Source organism: Entelurus aequoreus, linkage group LG22, assembly GCF_033978785.1.
Source record: "Entelurus aequoreus isolate RoL-2023_Sb linkage group LG22, RoL_Eaeq_v1.1, whole genome shotgun sequence".
Taxonomy (NCBI): domain Eukaryota; kingdom Metazoa; phylum Chordata; class Actinopteri; order Syngnathiformes; family Syngnathidae; genus Entelurus; species Entelurus aequoreus.
Genome location: NC_084752.1, coordinates 23,388,064 through 23,404,980, shown reverse-complemented (window position 1 = coordinate 23,404,980; position 16,917 = coordinate 23,388,064). Strand labels below are relative to the sequence as shown.

General features: G+C 40.0%; 2 protein-coding genes across 2 annotated transcripts; one reads left to right on the top strand and one right to left on the bottom strand.

Annotated features, from left to right (window-relative positions):
• Positions 1–336: 336 nt before the first annotated feature.
• tmem186 (transmembrane protein 186) lies at positions 337–2,848 on the bottom strand. Its single transcript, XM_062033385.1, has 2 exons — positions 2,692–2,848; positions 337–1,301 (listed from the first exon to the last, which is right to left on the bottom strand). Exons 1-2 carry the CDS (start codon positions 2,692–2,694, stop codon positions 633–635), a joined length of 672 nt encoding a protein of 223 aa, XP_061889369.1. The 5' UTR covers positions 2,695–2,848; the 3' UTR covers positions 337–632.
• Positions 2,849–5,203: 2,355 nt separating this feature from the next.
• Positions 5,204–16,570, top strand: LOC133639781 (glycerophosphodiester phosphodiesterase 1-like). Its single transcript, XM_062033384.1, has 6 exons — positions 5,204–5,614; positions 7,748–7,923; positions 9,947–10,052; positions 11,741–11,833; positions 15,479–15,690; positions 15,777–16,570. The coding sequence occupies exons 1-6, from the start codon at positions 5,357–5,359 to the stop codon at positions 15,922–15,924; spliced, it is 993 nt and encodes a 330-aa protein (XP_061889368.1). The 5' UTR covers positions 5,204–5,356; the 3' UTR covers positions 15,925–16,570.
• Positions 16,571–16,917: the final 347 nt, after the last annotated feature.

Genomic DNA, 16,917 nt, shown 5'->3' with positions numbered 1-16,917 from the left:
GATTTTTTTTTTTTTTTTTTTAGCAATATTTGTATCGATCCGCCACCCTTGTTTAGATTCAAGAGCTCTAGCTTAGTGGTTAGCATGGCTTATTGTATCCTCCAATGGTGTGAAGTGTAGCATGCTTAGCCATTCCTCGTTCTCCAGTGGTAATGGTGCTTGTACAGAGGCGAGGATTAGTGACTCGCACCGTGGAGGGACGTTAGCCGCTAGCTAGCAACATTGTGTTGTGGGCATGATCAAAATGCAGTATTAAATGCTTTTATACAATTTATATAGTATATCGTCTATATCACGCAACCCTACAAATTTGTCTGCTACACAACTGCTTGGCTCTAAGGATTGAAAGCTCTTTATTAGTAATTGAATAATACACAGAACAAAACTGAGCATAAATATTTGTTTTGGATCTTATTAGACTGCATGTTGCAGCTACTGTTTACATTCATTTTACAATACCTTTACATAACAAATATCATATACAGCAAACACTATCTTATGAGACCAAACAACTCATTAATTTCTACTGTATATGGCAGCGTCTTGCTTAGATGAAGCCTGACAACAAATTGAAATGTACTAATTAGCTGATCAAAATCTTCAAACATGTTGTGACATGACATGTCAATGTGTCACTTGACTTTTCCAAATACCTTCTCAAACTGAAGTTTATCCACCACCCGTCCAAAATGAGTGGAAAAGTAGAAAGTCTGAGGAGTGCTGTATCGCTTCAGTTTCAGTATGGACTCCTTCAAAGAGTCCCCGGTGTCCCCAAGAGTCTTAACATCTGACACAGGTATGTAGATGTCATGGCGTTGACCCCAGAAAGTCAAATGGGACACTCTGAGCGTGGTCTTTGAAGAATCTAGGTACATCATGCCCACCACCCTTCGAAGAAAGTGACTCGCTGTGTACAACATGACCCCGGCAAACACAGCGACACCCGTCGAGTAGTTGACAAGAAAGAGAGAGGCATCACCCATGAAATACAGGATGTACACCGGAGGCAGAATCACAACAGTGATACCGGTTTGCAGTAGTTTTATCCTAGAGATGGCTCGACAGAGCTTCATGTGAGGGAACTTATAAAACACGTCAAATTTTTGCGTGGAAAAGTCAGAGTACCTCTTGTGGGCTGTGGTTTTGGGATCAAATGGCTCTTGACAGCCATGATGGAGGGGTAAGAGTCTGGATGAATGAGGCACCACATTACAAGACAAATGTCCATTTGTGAGCTTGCATGATCCTCTTATGCAGGATAGGATGTGGGACCTTAACCTGCCTGCTAGCGCTGAACAGATCTAGGAGAAAACAACAGAAGTTGATACTGATATATTAGTAACACATTTCCATGGAAATACTACTCCAACACAAACTATGACATAATATTATGAAGAAAGAGTGTGAGAATTATCAATAAAAATGGACAATTGTAGGTATGTGCTTATTTGCCGCTGGTTGCATGTCCGCAGTGGTTTCACGTCTGATCATGCAATCTGAGTAGTGATATGCCAAACCACTGTTTTCAGAGTTCAACTGCGTTCGGTTGTTTTCATCACCACTATCTATACACCAACGTTGATGACGTACAACACATAGTCAAAATATTGAATTTTTGGGATTGAACAAGTCCTCACTCCACAAAGCTCGGACAAAAGTTGCCAAGTTTACACTCCACAAAACTCCCTTGCAAAAAATCCACAGAGTAAAATGTTCTTTGAAATCCCTTTTATAAGTTACATACGTATTTGTCTGTCTGCCAAATATCTTTCAAATTGATTAATTCACATTTAAAAAATTTTTGGGACCTCGCCCATTGCCTGTCCGTTTGAGCAGCCATGTTTGCTCAAATTTTCCGTCATTCTAACCCTAATTTCATGACTTTAATCAATCAAAAACACACTGTAATTGTGAAACCTATTTTTCTGGGGTTTTTTTGTTTAGCAAGATTTCCAATGACACCAACTTTTTAAAAAATGGGGTCAATATTAAGAAAGTTTTGACATTTTTAACAAAAAAATCACACCTAAAATATTGAGACCTATTGACTTTGTATTGGAGTTGACCATAAACTGTTTTATAACTCTGTAACTTCCTCACTATTTTTCACATAAAAATGATAATTATATCACTGGAATCCGCTTTACAAGACACGTGTGATAACACTTGGTTTACTTGGCCCGGTTGGGAGAGTGGCCGGGCCAGCAACCTGAGGGTTCACGTCCGTTGTGTCCTTGGGCAAGACACTTCACCCTTGCTCCTGATGGGTCGTGGTTAGGGCCTTGCCGTCAGTGTGTGAATGAGTGAATGTGGAAATAGTGTCAAAGTGCCTTGAGTACCTTGAAGGTAGAAAAGCGCTATACAAGTATAACCCATTGTTCTTGTTTTGATAACATTAGAATGTGCATGTTTCCATACTCTACAAACCAAAACTAAACAACAACCCCACGATTGGCTATTGAGTTATACAATTACATAGCTTTAAATTAAAAACATTGGTTATCATTAGAATTACTCGATGTCATGTTCAATACAACATGTAAATATATATGAAAGGAACAAGCAGTAAAAAATGGATGGACGGATGTGTCAGGGTGAAACGATGCTCACAGACTTGTGATTCCGGACGTCTGTTGCCATAATAAAACCGTTCGTCATTGTTTATTTTGCAAGTATGATTAAGTCTCTCACCATCCCCTTGGAACAGAATATAGATAAGCCGATTACAAAGTGGTTGCAGTGTCCTGGGTCTCGTTTTTAAGGAAAACCAAAAAAAGACTGGTCGCTATTAAGACGTAGCTAAGCTACCCGGAAGTATAGTTAATCTACTTCCTACTGCTCCTCGCAAACTAATGCAGAGGTTCGCTGCTGTCATCTAGTGGTGGATGAAGACGACTGCATGTAGTAGACAGAGATAGAGAGATAGAGAGATAGATAGATAGATAGATAGATAGATAGATAGATAGATAGATAGATAGATAGATAGATAGATAGATAGATAGATAGATAGATAGATAGATAGATAGATAGATAGATAGATAGATAGATAGATAGATAGATAGATAGATAGATAGATAGATAGATAGATAGATAGATAGATAGATAGATAGATAGATAGATAGAGCTTTATTGATTCCTTCAGGAGAGTTCCCTCAGGAAAATTATAATTCCAGCAGCAGTGTACATAATTGAAATAGAATTTAAAAAGTAAATAATGGAGGTATAAATGGAAATAAAATAGAAAATATAACAATACGAATAAAAATAAAAGTAACAATAAAAATATAACAGTAAAAATAAGAATATAACAAGAGAAACTAGGCAGTAGTGACCATGTTATGAAAATAAAAAAATGTAGAAAAACGGTAATACTGTCGATTATATGAAATATGTGATGTGTATATTGCACCTTTAAAATGTATTGCACTGTTGAAAAAGTTAAAGTTAAAGTTAAAGTACCAATGATAGGTGAGATTATCCTCTGCATTTGACCCATCCCCTTGGTCACCCCCTGGGAGGAGAGGGGAGCAGTGATCAGCAGCGGTGGCCGCGCCCGGGAATCATTTTGGTGATTTAACCCCCAATTCCATGGGGAATTGGGGGTTGAATAAAAAAAAATGACAGGTTGCTATTAATTCTACGTCTTAATAGCAACCAGTCCTTTTTTTTCTTTTTTTGTTTTAAACGAGACCCAGGACACTGCGGCCACTTTGTATTCGGCTTCTCTATATTCTGTTCCAAGGGGATGGTGAGAGACTTTATCATACTTGCAAAATAAACAGTGAAGAACGGTTTTATTATGGTTGTTGTTTATTTTTGGGTCTGTAGAGTATGGAAACATGCACATTCTAATGTTATCAAAACAAGAACACTTGTTAGGTATGTGTGTATTAATTAAAACAATTAATTGATTTACATGAAACCAAGCATTATCACGTGTCTTGTAAAGAGGATTTCAGTGATATAAGTATCATTTTTATGTGAAAAATATTAAGGAAGTTATGTAGTTTGAAAACCGGTGAAAATGCACTCCAATAAAGTTAAAGTACCAATGATAGTCTCACACACACAGTAGGTGCGGTGAAATTAACCTCTGCAGTTGACCCATCCCCTTGTTCACCCCCTGGGATGTGAGGGGAGCAGTGAGCAGCAGCAGTGGCCGCACCCGGGAATCATTTTGGTGATTTAACCCCCAATTCCAACCCTTGATGCTGAGTGCCAAGCAGGGAGGTAATGGGTCCCATTTTAAGTCTTTGGTATGACTCGACCGGGGTTTGAACTCGCGACCTACCGATCTCAGGGCGGACACTGTAACCACAAGGCCACTGAGCAGGTCCGTTGTTAATTGCACTGTTTTTTGTTGCAGTTTATTTCAGTATTGTTATTGCTTTGTTATCCTAGTAACATGAATCACATCCAAGGCAAGAGGAATTTGAGGCCAGCTAGAAGGCCTTACTGACAACAACTCGTGATCTAATTGGCTATCGCAACTATCTATCAACTGTATGTTCCCATTCGCTTACTTTGCACGGACGCCCATCCATCCATCCATTTTCTACCGCTTGTCCCTTTCGGGGTTGCCGGGGTGCTGGAGCCTATCTCAGCTGCATTCGGGCAGAAGGCGGTGTACACCCTGGACAAGTCGCAGGGCCAACACAGATAGACAGACAACATTCACACTCACATTCACACACTAGGGCTACTTTAGTGTAGCCAATCAACCTATGTGCATGTTTTTTGGAGGTGGGAGGAAGCCGGAGTACCCAAAGGGGAGAACATGCAAACTCCACACAGAAAGATCCCGAGCCCGGGATTGAACTCAAGACCTTCGTATTGTGAGGCACATGGCAATGCACTAACTAACCCCTGTTATGTACCACCGTGCTGTCCCCTGCATTGCTAAAGCTGAAGGCATCTGGCAGATTTGGTACAGCATGGCAACGTAAGCTAGCTGAATTCTGATTGGATACAAACTAAAACTAAAAACCACAGCACTGGAAGGAATATAATAAGGAGAATATGAATAATTTGAGATATTTAGGGAAATTAAATTAAAAAATAATTGTATCTTTAATTGTGATCATGATTTCTGGTTATGTTAGGCCAGCAGAGAAGGCCTTGCTGGCCCTGGCGGCACACCACTGTCTGCATCCAGAACATGAAACACTGATGGTACCGCTATAACACTGTGTGACGTCACATTTCCGGAAGTAACGCGAGGGACTGCAGTTACCGCGAGAGCAGCTGCCTGGTTCTACAGTTCCCGAGACGAAAGCCCTAAAAAGTCATTCAGAGACAGAGGCTATTATTCGGACATTTTCTAGCCCGCCCGAGTCCGCTTGGACCGCGGGACGACATGCTGCAGCTGGGCGACGAGGTTTCGCTCTACACCGTCGTCTTCGTGGTGGTCCTGCTGGCCACCCGGAGTCCGGTGTGTTCCAGCGTCCTGACGGGCTTCCTCTATCTCTTCCTGGCCATGTTTCGCTTCCCACAGCTGCCGGCCAGCCGAGTCCGCCAAGTGCTTCACCCGGACGTCTCCGGCAAGGTGTCCGTGGTAGCCCACCGAGGCGGAGGACACGACGCACCGGAGAACACACTCGCCGCCATCCGACTGGTGAGTCATTTGTTCCTCTTTCGAATCAGCATTACGTTTGACATATGCCGCCCCTGTGCTCATTAACATAAACGTACGCAGATTTGTCAAATTTATATAATTTTGCTCGGACGTGACGTCACTTCCGGTGTTTTCTGCGCGCGTTTAGCAAGGACTAGAAATGGAATTGATGGCTCTGGATAGAGTCAGATCTTGACATGCCAGAGCAATTCACAAGACTGGCTCGTTATTATAGTACAATCATTATTTGTTTCAGTTATATGATAAGATGTGGATCAGAATACTTTTAAAGGTGCCATATGTAATAATTTCATGTCAACTCATCATTAAATGGCTCTAATATATCCATCCATCCATTTTCTACCGCTTGTCTCTTTCGGGATCGCGGGGGTGAGTCAAAAGGCATTAATAAATAATGTTCTTTTCGAATACCTTTATAACTGAAAACGGTAGTTCAGCGGGGATATGCTCATTCCAAAATTAGATTTACAGCCCCGAAAAATTGTTATTGTTTTCATTTCGATGCCCCGCCCTCCACCGTTTGACCAATTAAAAAGTTTGCGAGTGTGTCACATGCAGGTTGACAGTTACACACCGCGCTCTTCGTCGAGCTCCTGCCACTGGTAAAGTTACTAAACATGTCAGACCTTAGTAAATGTAAAAGGTGTAATTACGATTCTCAACTTATTCATGACAAAGCCAGGAACAAAATGAAGATTTGTATTCGGCTTGACTTTGAAAGATGGAGACGGTTGAAGGCGGAGAAGATGTTTTCATCTGACGCCAAACTTGCTAATTTCCTCCTTCATAGGTAAGCAAGGCATTTGCGTTTTCTTATTACTTGTAATTGATGGAAATGGACATTTTGTATGTAAACTATATTGTCCAATACAGTCTATGATCTTGTCTAACAAAGCTAGTATGTTGGTGCAACGAATGCTTAGGAGCGAAGCAACATTTGCTGACAATAGGAGCAAAAGAACAATAAAACATTTATTTTTTAACCAGGATTGCTGAAGGTGCTGATTGAATATGCCTAACCGAGTCCTTCTCGAATAGTCGGGGCATAACAGGAAAATATTTGAGGGTAGGCCAGCGCTTCTCAAGCCATGAGGACTAAAAATATACGTAAACAATGGTAAAATCAGTTCTTCAGTAGGTAAAATCCTATTTGGACAGTATCTGGAAAAGTCATGTTCACAGTTTGTGCCTTTTTGAGGGACTAAAAGATCATGATGCTCATTAGAGTCTCCATGGCTCCGCAACGGACGAAGCAAAGCTAAAAAGAGTAAAAAAGTTATGGAGTAAAACATGATTATTCCTATGCCGCACAGATCAGGAATATCCAAGTCTACATTTGACCTTGAATTAGACATCTAAACCGGAACAAAATTTTGTAGTTCTTTGAAGTAAACAAACACATGAAAAACTGGACTAGCTGCCGACAGCAGGATAAACAATTCCCAGCACCAGAACCTAAAGAAAGAGACGCCTTCCTTACTTACCGGTCCAAGCAGATGTATCAATGCGGTGGCCCCTAGCAAACACGACAAGAGCAGGTACACAAGAACCGCTGGTCACAAGACCGACTCGGATCCAGGACACCACAATGGCTGACGGCTCCAGGGCTACCGGGTCAGGCAGGTGGATCGACGCGGTGGTCCCCAACAGGTCGGCAGAAGAAGCAGGCCACGACGCCGGACCAAAACCAGGGCTCATGACGCTCGACAGCACTGTAGTAGCCCTCGGCGCCGGATCGACAGAGCCACCGGATGGAATGGACCCAGGACGTAGCAGGTTCCGACCTGGATGGACAGGTCCCAGCTGGCCGCCAGATGCAGCAGCCAAACACCGTACCCAAAAGTGTCCTCAATCCTTCGGGCAAAATGTTTGTAAGAAACAGGACTAAAAAGATTAAAAAGACTAACCATGAATCCAGTTAAAAGACTTAAAATATTTACCATATATTAAATAAAAAGCTAGTGAAGACAAACACAAGTATACACAAGTTGCCATCTTGGATTGCGCCCATGCTGCAGATAAAATGTGGTCATGATATTTCATGGGGGAAGTATGACTTAAAGTGACATTTGTGCCAAAGTCCCACTTTGTGTTGTGTGTGTCCTGTACCAGGCAAGCAAGAACAGAGCAACAGGAGTAGAACTGGACTTGGAGTTCTCTGCAGATGGAGTCCCAATCCTAATGCATGACGACAGTGTGGATCGCACCACGAACGGGTCAGGACCACTCAACCAAATGAGATTTGCTGACTTGGGGAAACTGGACGCGGCTGCTAAACATCGACTCAGGTAAGAGTAATTATTTCCTTCTACAATATTTGAAAATGGTGTATATATATACAGTATATATATATATATTTATGTAATCTTTGGCAATTTAAAAGGCAAAAAGTTAGAGATCGACCGAGAGGATTTTTTCAGGGCTGATACGGATTATTGGTAGTCAAGGATATTTGGAGCCGATATTAATTTGCAGTAAAAGTTATTTAAGCATGAATAGTATACGGCAGTGAACAGCTTGGCAAGGCTTTAAGTTGTTTTTTTACATTATTTTTTAGAAAACATCGGACTAGTAGTGACAAATGATTTATTGCGGCATTAATGTTGTGGTTAATTTAGCGCCAAACAAAATCAGGGGAATTCACAAGCACCTTTATACGTGTGTCTAAGAGGAGCATCAACGTTTGCATTTCAAAATATGGGAAATCTCCTGGGGAAATTGGTAAAAATATGCTACTTCTCCGGACGCAAAAAGCAACTCTTCTCATGCAGGGTAAATGGGCTGGTGCCTGAGCAGTATTTATACTATCTATTTGACTCATTTTTTTAAAATACTAAATACCGATATCGTACGTGTATATATTGTATCTGCTTATGTAGTTTTGTTGTAGTTGTAAACAAAAAAATAACTGTGCTAATGTATGTCAGTGAGTTTTAATTGGATCTTGTGCTTTTTGTCAGATTTGCAAACACAAAATGACAGTATTGTGCATAGAATCTGCTACAAACAAACTCAAAATAAAGCAATATGTATTGATATAAAGAGGCCGATACTGATATTTGTCTAAATACCAAATACCGTCGCCGATAATCGGTCATCTCTACCAAAAGTACGTGTTCTGTACCTCGCCCCTAATAGTCGATATAGAAATTGAAAGCAGACATATTGGCTACACAAATCCACCAACTACCATACATGGCTGCCGTTGTGTCCTTGGGCGGGACACTTCACCCTTTGCCCCCGGTGCCACTCACACCGGTGAATTGAATGATGAATGATAGGTGGTGGTCGGAGGGGCCGTTGGCGCAAATTGCAGCCACGCTTCCGTCAGTCTACCCCAGGGCAGCTGTGGCTATGAAAGTAGCTTACCACCACCAGGTGTGAATGAATGATGGGTTCTACATGTAAAGCGATTTTGGGTACTTAGAAAAGCGCTATATAAATCCCAGGTATTATTATTATTATTATACATGGCTTTTTTTATTCTAGTTCCGCATGCAAAGAAGACTTGACAGTAACAACATACTTCAAAAATGATAGTGTATAGTGACACCTCAGTGTGACTCCCCATGAAACAAGTCGTTGTAATGACTCATTTTAATATGGTTTGACAGAAGAACGCAAGCCTTCCAAGACAGTAAGAAAAGGCGTGTCAAACCTAGTTTGGATTATGCAAAACACACCGTGTCGCTGCATGCATGCGTAAAGCAACATGTAATCATTTGGACTACAATTATTTTGATTGCTTCTAATAAGGGAAAAGTACAATTAAGTGACCCACTTGAGTATTTTAAATGTAATAAATGTAATTCATCATTCAAGTTTACTAGTTAACTGTACATTTTCTTGCAAGTTACTTCTAAAACATCAATGTTTTCCTTTTGCTAGGGATAGGTTTGTCAAATGACTTTTTAAATTCTAGTTCTGCATGCAAAGAAGAAGATTTGACAGTAACAAAATACTTCAAAAATGATAGTGTATAGTGACACCTCAGTGTGACTCCACATGAAACAAGTCATTATTAAAATAACGACTAAAGGCGTGTCACACCTAGTTTGGATTAGGCAAATAAAGCCAAGGATGTATTCGTGTTAAAACACACCATGTCGCTGCATGCATGCGTAAAACAACATGTAATAATTTGGACTACAATTGTTTTGATTGCTTCTAATAAGGGAAAATTACTAATAAGTGACCTACTTGAGTATTTGAAATGTAATAAAATACTCAAAATACTCATTCAAGTTGACTAGTTAACTGTACATTTTCTTGCAAGTTACTTCTAAAACATCCATGCTTTCCTTTTGCTAGGGACAGGTTTGCTGGAGAGAAGATCCCAACACTGGAGCAGGCTGTGGAAGAATGCCTCAAACTACAGCTCACCATATACTTTGACGTAAAAGGCCATCCAGACCAGGTGCAGTCAACAAAAGAGATTTCAGCTCAAATGAAAGGATGATTAATCACAAAGTGGGTTGGGACAAATTTTCAAAACCAGACCAGATATCACTAGTACTTAGGAGGTCATGACAAATAATACATGGATACAATATACTATAATGAAAAGCAACAATGTTCATTTATTGTTTGTCCTTTCAATTAGGTTACTGGTGGTGGTAGCAATACCATCTTTCAAAGTTTGGGAGTCTGGTGCATGCTTGCACCATCGTTGTACAGCTCCGGTTGTAAGATGAAATCAATCTCCGCACTTTCGCTGTCTTCTCCTGAGGTCCTTTAGGAAAGTTTGTCCGGTATGTCGTGCGGGTGTGAATATTTGAGCGCCTAACAATTCGATCCAATTCCGATTCCTGGTGTGGCGATTTACTTCAGAATCTATTCTAAATTCAACACTATAATCTATTCAAACCCATTTTCACAACGTATTATTTGGTATAATTATAATGAAACTTTGTTTGGACACACCTTCTCATTTCAATGCATTTTCTTTATTTTCATGACTATTTACATTGTAGATTGTCATTGAAGGCTTCAAAACTATGACACCTGTGAAGTGAAAAGCATTTCAGGTGACTACCTCTTGAAGTTCATCGAGAGAATGCCAAGAGTGTGCAAAGCAGTAATCAGAGCAAAGGGTGGCTATTTTGAAGAAACTAGAATATAAAACATGTTTTCAGTTATTTCACCTATTTTTGTTAAGTTCATAACTCCACGTGTTCATTCATAGTTTTAAAAACTCATTGAATGAGGTGTGTCCTAACTTTTGGCCTGTACTGTATATGATATATATGTGTGTATATGTATATATACACGTGTGTGTGTATACATATGTGTATGTATATATATGTGTGTGTGTATATATATATATATATATAAAACATTTTTATATATATATATATATATATATATATATATATATATATATATATATATATATATATATTTGTTGTTTTTTTTGTTTTTGTTTTATTGTTTTAATTGATTTTTAAAATATTATAAATCGATTCAGAATTGAGATGAATAAAAGTCGCAATTTGAATGTTATTCGATTTTTTTTGTGCACCCATAGCGTGTCTCTTTTGTCCAAGTAATGTATCTGGACATTGTCATCTTTTCATTCCCACAAAGCACTTGTTGCAAATGAAGCATGTTTAATCGATTTAGGGTAAAAAGTAAAACTAAAAATTTACCAGCCCATGCTAGATCAAACCCACCATTTTGTGTTGCCATGTTGATAAAGACATGGTTTTAAGTTCATCTCAGGAGCCTGCTGTCATCAGTATGACGCTTACTCACTTTTAAAACAAAGCTAGACATTGTGGGTTGATTGTTGCTAGGCTACTCAGTGTTGCATTCACAGTCTTTACTAGATTTTCTAAGGGCCCGCATTTTTTTTCTCCGGTTTTTTTTTTCCCTTCTTTGAATGACACACAGGCTGGGTCACTTGAGTATCGCTCCTGGGCCGCTAATTGAATAGGCCTGGTCTCCATGTTTGCTGCTGTTTTTGCTTGTTCACTGGCTTGTTTGACTTTTTTGCAGTAAGTAATGGTTGTCAGACTAACACTCTTGAGTTCCAGTGTGTTTGGATAGGACTACATGCTCACAGACTGACCTGTAATAACCATGTGGCTGTCCATTCCTTGGCAGGCCGCAGCAGCTCTTTCAGCTTTGCACAAGAAGCACTCGGTCCTGTACAACAGCAGCATCGTCTGCTCCTTTGAGCCCAAAGTCATCTACAAGGTGAGACGGGCTGGGAGTGTGGAACCACCTGTGTGAGAATCCACAGGGCTTAGTTTAACTAGCTCGGGGTGTGAGAATCAAGTGCAGCAATTGATGTCCAACACAAGGGATGTCATTTTAACGAATGTACAGTGTCCTTCAGTGTCTAGAAAGGCGCCTAGAAATAAAATGTATTATTAGTATTATTATTTGTACTAGACAGCAACAACACAGTAAACCCATTACAGGAAGCTGCTGGATTTTTGGTACGTTACAATTCACAAAACACACCCTTGCAAAAAGATACAATGGAAATATACAGGTAATTCTTAATAAATCCCCCCTAAAAAAGAGGAATGTACTGTGTCCTTCAGTGTCTAGAAAGGCGCCTAGAAATAAAATGTATTATTATTATTATTATTATTATTATTATTATTATTATTTGTACTAGACAGCAACAACACAGTAAACCCATTACAGGAAGCTGCTGGATTGTTGGTACGTTACAATTCACAAAACACACCCTTGCAAAAAGATACAATGGAAATATACAGGTAATTCTTAATAAATCCCCCCTAAAAAAGAGGAATGTACGGTGTCCTTCAGTGTCTAGAAAGGCGCCTAGAAATAAAATGTATTATTATTATTATTATTATTATTATTATTTGTACCAGACAGCAACAACACAGTAAACCCATTACAGGAAGCTGCTGGATTTTTGGTACGTTACAATTCACAAAACACACCATTGCAAAAAGATACAATGGAAATATACAAGTAATTCTTAATAAATCCCCCCTAAAAAAGACGTGTGTTCTTGTCTCTAATAATGATTGTGAACGATAGGCAAAATTCCCAAAAATGTGCAGTTACCCTTTAAGTTTAATAATAATGGTAATGTGTGTTAGTCAGCATGCCTCCTTTGCCAAGATAACCCATGTTCTTGAACCGGGTTCGTAAATCGAAAGGTTTGTACAGGCAAAGTTTTCAATAAGAAACAATGTAAATAAATACAGTGTCAAGATACCTGTGGCGGTGGGGGCGTGGCTATGGGCGTGGTCACCATGACATCATCTAGTAATTTGCATAATTTACTACAATGATATGATTTTCTCTAATTAGGCTCAAAAAATGTATACTTACTAATTAATAATAACAGTTTTGTTTTAAACGTCCATCCATCCATCCATTTTACAATATAATTACAACCCTTTATGTACATATTTATATACAGATTTGAACAATAAGTTATTCACTGAAATATATTTATTAATTGTGGTTCTTACAAAAAATATATCTTATAAAATATAAAAGCTAAAATGTCTCTTAAAGCTCTGCCCCTTTAATTAGTGCATACTAAATAATTTAACTTTAGCCTACTACTACAACCATATTATTTACCAGCAACATAAAGTGAAACAGAGGCAGAGGTGTCCTGCCACAGTCAGTAACAAACAAACAGAAAACAGTAGTGGTCAAATACAAATAAGGCAACAAGAGAAGTATCCTACACTTCTCTTTTGTAAAGTAAATCTGAACAGCCTATATGGGCATCTACATCAACTATATGATTTGCCTGAGAAGCTGGACAAGACAAAAAAATATATATTAATATTTTTTATTTTTTTATTTGTGGCGGACGTAATTCTTTCGTGGCGGGCCGCCACAAATAAATGAATGTGTGGGAAACACTGAAATACAATGGACTCAAGCCTCAACAAAAATCCATATTTTAGTGGCGGGATGTCTACTAGTTTGAACACAATATAAAGTGCTATACAGTATTGTAAATAATAGAAACAAGGAGGTGATGGATCAACTTTCTATTAATTAACAAGCCTAAACATGCTGAACTGCGCTGTATGCGCTGCTCTGCCAACACCCACACACAAAAGTCACATTGGTGCCCTCACAAACAATCAGATACCACAAAAACCCTTAACTATAACTACCATATTGCTACAATAATAAACATTTACTGTAAAATCCACCCACATGAACATTGGCAGAGAAGCTCAAGAAAAAGCAGCGGACAGTGAGAAGGAAGCGGGCAAGGGTGGGTAGGGAAGGGGTGTGTTGTGCCTTAAAGACACGCTGCTGAAGGAGAGGTAGAGTATTTTCCTCTACAGTGAAATAAGTCTTCTCTGGCATATTTCCAGAAAAGTCTGGTCACAATTAAAACTTGCTGTGGTGCGAAGCCTGCTTTGTCAATAATTCCATACCTCATTGCAAATAGTCTTTTCTTTTCTTTTTGCTCAGTGGCCTTGTGGTTAGAGAGTCCGCCCTGAGACTGGAAGGTCGTGAGTTCAAACCCCGGCCGAGTCATACCAACGACTATAAAAATGGGACCCATTGCCTCCCTGCTTGGCACTCAGCATCAAGGGTTGGAATTGGGGGTTAAATCACCAAAAATTATTCCTGGGCATGGCCACCGCTGCTGCTCACTGCTCCCCTCACCTCCCAAGGGGTGAACATAGGGATGGGTCAAATGCAGAGGACAATTTCACCACACCTAGTGTGTGTGTGCCTATCAGTGGTACTTTAACTTTAAGTTTTTACTCCACTGCAATTCCCTCCTTTCCACTGTGGTCTTTAAAATTATTGGAACTCATATTGAGTTAACCAACATAAACCAAAACTTGTCAAAAGGTAAAAAATAAACAGAAAAAAAGGCACAGATGTGAAGCACTGAGAAGTGACGTACTGGGCAACAAGTGATGTGGAGGGCTCCACCTACGCAACAATGCTGTGCCCTGCTTTTTGTCTGCAGGCGCAAGACAAAATGAATGACTGAATGAATTACACACAGAGAATTGGTTCACTCACACAGAGGCATATCTGGCCTGACCGAAAAGTTTGTTATTCAAAAAGTTTTGCAAATAGAGGGGTTTGTAAATCGAGGTAGTCAGAAAGCCAATCTGTATCTGGTGTGGCCATTGGGCCTCATATCCTGTATAAGGCAATCCAGCACGTTCCAAACATGCTCAATAGGTGTTGTCCATGCAAGAACTGGGATGTTTTCAACCTCCACATTGCCACATGGGGCCGTGCATGATCATCCAATCCACTTTATTTAAACAACAAAATGTTTCCAAAGTGCTTCACAACAATATTAAAAACAATATTCAAATATTATCCTTAGCTCCACCAATGACAGAATAAAAACAAAAAATAAATACATATAAAATAAATATGATTAAAAACGATTTAAAGGGTAAAACCAATTAAAACAGTAAATAGAAATCACAATTTTAAAAAAACAGAGGACAACAGAGGACCACACAACTCACGTAGTGTTAAAAGCCAGAGAATAAAAGTGGGTCTTAAGACGAGACTTAAAACACTCCACTGTGGGAGCAGTTTGAACATGGAGGGGCAGAGTGTTCCAGAGCTTAGGGCCGACCACAGAGAAGGCCCTTTCTCCCCTGGTTTTAAGTCTGGTCTTGGGCACTACGAGCTAGAGCTGGTTCTCGGACCTCAGAGAGCGCGCAGGATTGTAAATTTGGATGAGGTCCGAGATATACTGAGGTATAACATGATGGGATGGTGGTAGATAAATGGCACAAAAAATTTATTTATTTTATCTCCCAAAATACTGATTGGGAGCTAACGCTATTTAGTTACGTTGTCATGGGGATGTCAAACGTCTTCTTGTGTCCATTCCAGATGAGGCAGACCGACCCACAAATAGTCACCGCGTTGACCCACAGGCCATGGAGTTTGAGTCGCTTTGGAGATGGCTCCCCGCGATACTCGTCGCTCTGGAAACACTACTGGCTGACATTAATGGATATCGTGTTGGATTGGGCCCACCATCACGTGCTGTGGCGGCTGTGTGGCATTTCAGCCTTCTTAGTGCAGAAGAACTTTGTCTCGCTGTGAGTTTGACTGCTCAATCCGTCGATGCTTTTACTCCAGCCCTCGTCTTCTGTGTCACGTCGCATATTGCTTCGCTCTTTCACAGGGACTACGTAGAGTACTGGAGTCAGAGAGGAGTGGAGGTGGTCGCCTGGACGGTGAACACCGCAGTGGAGAAGCAACACTACCAAGAGCTGCTGAAAGTGGGCTACATCACAGACAGCCTTGTGGAGGACTGCGACCCTCACTACTGACACTCCAACCCCACCGGTGCCATCCTTTTAGTACGCACAACATGACTTTGTGCATGTAGTATAAACATGAATGTGTTCAGAGGCATCGTTGTGCCATGACGTCACAGGAAGAGCCTTATAGAGATCAGCTGTGTCACATTGACTCGACGGTGACAAGACCTTCCGCCTGACCAGCAGCCGAGGCTTAATGTCTGCAATGAAATGTAAAATCAATACTACAACCTGTTTTAAATGTTTATAATTGCAGTTTTTGAATGTAACACTTGGTATACACAGCAAAGACTTCCAATGTATTTTCACCTGTCCGCGGTTCTTGCTTCAGGAAGATATTTCCTCACCGTCTTCATTGATTGGCCGCGTCACTAACACCTTTTTGACGGACTATTGCTCTTGGGTAGCAGACCCAGGTGAGTGACCCACATAGTAGAGATAATCACGGTGGATATCACTCAAGATAAGCCTGTCTGAGCCGCTTTTGAGCAGACTTCTCATTAGCGGCAGTGCAAAGACTGATGTCCCACTCATGAACTGTGTTTCCTCTTCATAGTCTTCAAGGGGTAATTAAAATATACCTACTGTGTGTGTGTGTGTATATATCGTATAAATTGTGAAAAACATCTGCATGTTGATGAATAAATGTTATCATATACTCTTCTTGTGTGTCATACAATAATATAGTGTCCACACACCAGAGCTTTTATTAAACATAAATGGCATAATGTGTTTGAAATGATTTAGTTTAAATGGGTGAAAGGTAAGTTCCCACTCTTAAAAAAACACAAATGCTGAGGCGTAGTGTGACGTCACTGAAGGGGTTGCCCAACCAACCCATACTAACACTGACCTCTAAACCGGAAATCAGAAGGCTGACTTCAAAATAAAGTCCTTTCAGACTGAGTCCACGTCCAACCATTGGAATAACTAAAGATAATCACCAATAAATGAATAACTACCAATTCAATAAATGCTATTTAACTAGAGTTTATAATTTAT